Source organism: Peromyscus californicus, unplaced genomic scaffold (genome assembly GCF_007827085.1).
Source record: "Peromyscus californicus insignis strain IS unplaced genomic scaffold, ASM782708v3 Scaffold_13__1_contigs__length_99412109, whole genome shotgun sequence".
Classification (NCBI taxonomy): domain Eukaryota; kingdom Metazoa; phylum Chordata; class Mammalia; order Rodentia; family Cricetidae; genus Peromyscus; species Peromyscus californicus.
This window is the reverse complement of record NW_026294424.1, coordinates 9736584-9739695: the sequence shown is the minus strand read 5'-3', so window position 1 is coordinate 9739695 and position 3112 is coordinate 9736584. Positions and strand designations below refer to the sequence as shown.

The following is a 3112-nucleotide window of genomic DNA, read 5'->3' as shown; positions in this document are numbered from 1 at the left end:
TTTTTGTGTCGGGGCCTTGTTAAATCGCTCAGGCTGGCCTTGAGTTTACAGTGGTCCTGTTTCAGCCTCCCAGGTAGCTGGGGTTATATGCACCACCACATCCTCTTCTTTTCTGGGGCATAAATCAGGAAGAAGGAGTTTGTCCTTTGATGTCATTTTATTGTGGAGACCAGCATCTGTGACCATGACCTTTGGCTAAGGCATGAAGTCTCAGAACTGTCTAGTCTAGTCTCTCAGTTCCCCAAGGCTTTCTCAGGCCATATGGCCAGGCATCTGCAGGCGCTACTAGTCTGAGTGACCTCCCACAAGCCCCAAGAACTCACCACATACCCAACCTCTAGATCTGTAGCAGCTTTCAGGCTGGGCCAGGCTTGTCCCTTACAAATCAATTAGACAGAAAGGGTACCTTTTAAAAACATTGTTTTTGAGACAGGATCTCACAATGTAGCTGTGACTGGCCTGGAACTTGCTATGTAGACCAGGTTGGTCTCAAACTCACAGAGATCTGCAGGCCTCTGCCTACCAACTGCTGAAATTAAAGGTATGTGCCAACACTCTCAGCAAAAGATTTTATCTTTAAGATTATGTGTATGTGTATATTGGTGTGTGCCTATGAATAAAGGCCATTTTATTTTTCCCAAATAAATAGGTTTTTTTCTTCTCTTTAAAAATTTTCTGTGTGAAACTGGCGGTGGTAGCACACGCCTTTAATCCCAGCACTCGGGAGGCAGAGGCAGGCGGATCTCTGTGACTTTGAGGCCAGTCTGGTTTACAGAGTGAGATCCAGGAAAGGCGCAAAGCTACACAGAGAAACCCTGTCTTGAAAAACCAGAAAAAAAAAAAAAAAAAAAAAAAGAGCTTGTTTTCACTAACTCTTCTCTGATTTCCTGTCTTAACATTTTTTTAAACTATATATTTTTTTAAATTTTTACTTTTATTTTGCAATACAATTCAGTTGTACATATCAGCCACGGATTCCCTTGTTCTCCCCCCTCCGGTCCCCTCCCCTTCCCCCCAGCGCACCCCCCATTCCCACCTCCTCCAGGGCAAAGCCTCCCCCGCGGACTGAGATCAACCTGGTAGACTCCAGGCAGGTCCAGTCCCCTCCCCTGTCTTAACTTTTAAATTCTTTTAATTATCCCTCTGGTAAATAAAAAGGCCTTTCTTTCTTTTTTTCCACAATAAATTTTATTATAAAAACAGGCTGGTGTGGGGACAGAGGAAAAGACAAATAGGTCTGGGTTAGGTGGTTCAGGTGAAGTAGTGCGGCTTCTTCACCTCGATACCATATTCTCTGAGGGCAGGGGTCAAGTCCTCCATGGTAAGGGTGTACTTGCTGTCCTTCCTCTTGCTCGGAGAGCTGCCAGAGGCGGCGGCCTTCATTTTGCAGTGCTGTAGGGCGTCGTTGGCAATATCTGAGATGAACTTCTGGGCAGCTAGTGAGATGAGCCGAATTATGCGTGGGTCTGAAGCTTCAAAGCCAGCACGGTTCAGGTAATAACCAGTCACTGCATCCGGGATCGTAGGAGTGTAATCCTCCAGCTGCATCAAGAGGTCCGCCAGAGGCGTGCTGGACGCTACGGGCTTCACTTCTCGGTTGGCCTTGCTCGGCAGCGCATAAACCCCCTTAGACATTGCCCCTTCGGGATGAGCCCTGCCGCCCGCTGCCACCGAGGCCTGCCCAGGCCGCCTCTCGGCAGGCTCCCTGGCTCGCGATGCCATGGGGCCGGTGGCCCTAGTGGTGGCTCCAGCCCCGGGTCCCCCTGCCGTCCCCGCAGGGCTGGCCTTGCTCTCCGAGGCAGTGTTGGTGGTGGGCAGCACGGCAGAAGCCAATACCGGGCGCGCCCGACCCGCGACCGAGGCGGCACACGCTGCTGCCGCCTCGGGGTCCTTACCGGAGCCGCTGCAGCTCTTGGTGCTGGTGGGAGAGGCGGTGAACCAGGCTTTTGACATTTTTGACAAACCTTCCCAAGATCAGATCCTCTGTCTAAAATCCCTTTGAGGCAGGGCGGTGGGGCAACACTCCTTTAATCCCAGCAGTCGGGAGGCAGAGGCAGGAGGATCTCTGAGTTTGAGGCCAGCCTGGTAAGACACTCGTTCCAGGTCTTCCCGTGGCAGCAGGGGTAAGACAGTCACTTCAGGTTCCAATGCTCACAGTGTCTTGCCTAGCTATTCTGACCCTTATATCCACGTCTCCTTGGCTTTCCCTTTGGAGCCCCACCTCTTAGACACAAGCTGCCACCTGATTGGATGAGGAAGTTCTCACCCATTTAATCGGAGCCCCACCTCTTAGGCACAAGCTGCCACCTGATTGGATGAGGAAATTCTCACCCACATAATCTAACTATTTGGGATTTTGCATCAGTAATTTGAGTGAATCAAACCATACTTTGGTAATGGATGAAATCTGAGATGATGGTCAAGGTCCCAGGTTCATCCATAATACTCCTCCTCAAAGTCTGAGCTCTAGGATTCATCCTCTTATTTACATTATTACTTTGGTAGATTTTTTTTTTCCATTTAATGTCTCACACTATACCTTAGGCCCATCTGGAACTCTTACTGTACTCTGAGCCCACCTGTATGGGTCTCAGGAATCCTCCTGTCTCAGTAGACCATATGTAATCAGGTATGTCGAGACTGATTAGATTTCCATGCAGAATAGAGAATGAATTGAGACCACTTTGAAGACAACGTCCCACATGCAGAGTCACTGCACAAACACAAAGATTTGCTTCTCTGTGGTGATATTGTGTTCCCCCAAATATTGTGCACCCTAATAAACTTATCTGGGGTCAGAGAACAGAACTGCCACTAGATAGACATAGAGGCCAGAAAATGGTCACATACACACCTTTAATCCTAGCATTCCTAAGGCAGAGATCCACTCGGATCTCTGTGAGTTCAAGGCCACACTGGAAACAGCCAGGAATGGTGACTCGAGCCTTTAATCCCGGGAAGTGATGGCAGAAAGCAGAAAGGTATATAAGGTGTGAGGACCAGAAACTAGAAGCTTTGGGCCTGGTTAAGCTTTTAGACTTTTGAGCAGCACTCAGCTGAGATTCATTCTTGATAAGGACTCAGAGGATTCCAGTCTGAGGAAACAGGATTA

At 48.9% G+C, this 3112-nt stretch overlaps 1 protein-coding gene across 1 annotated transcript; it reads right to left on the bottom strand.

Moving 5' to 3' along the window:
- Positions 1 to 1216: 1216 nt before the first annotated feature.
- Positions 1217 to 3112, bottom strand: LOC128108208 (transcription initiation factor TFIID subunit 10-like). The gene has a single exon (XM_052734477.1). The coding sequence runs from the start codon at positions 1951 to 1953 to the stop codon at positions 1252 to 1254; it is 702 nt and encodes a 233-aa protein (XP_052590437.1). The 5' UTR covers positions 1954 to 3112; the 3' UTR covers positions 1217 to 1251.

Excerpts from the sequence above, each read along its gene's own strand:
- LOC128108208 (XM_052734477.1), bottom strand. The coding sequence starts at position 1,953 with ATGTCAAAAGCCTGGTTCACCGCCTCTCCCACCAGCACCAAGAGCTGC.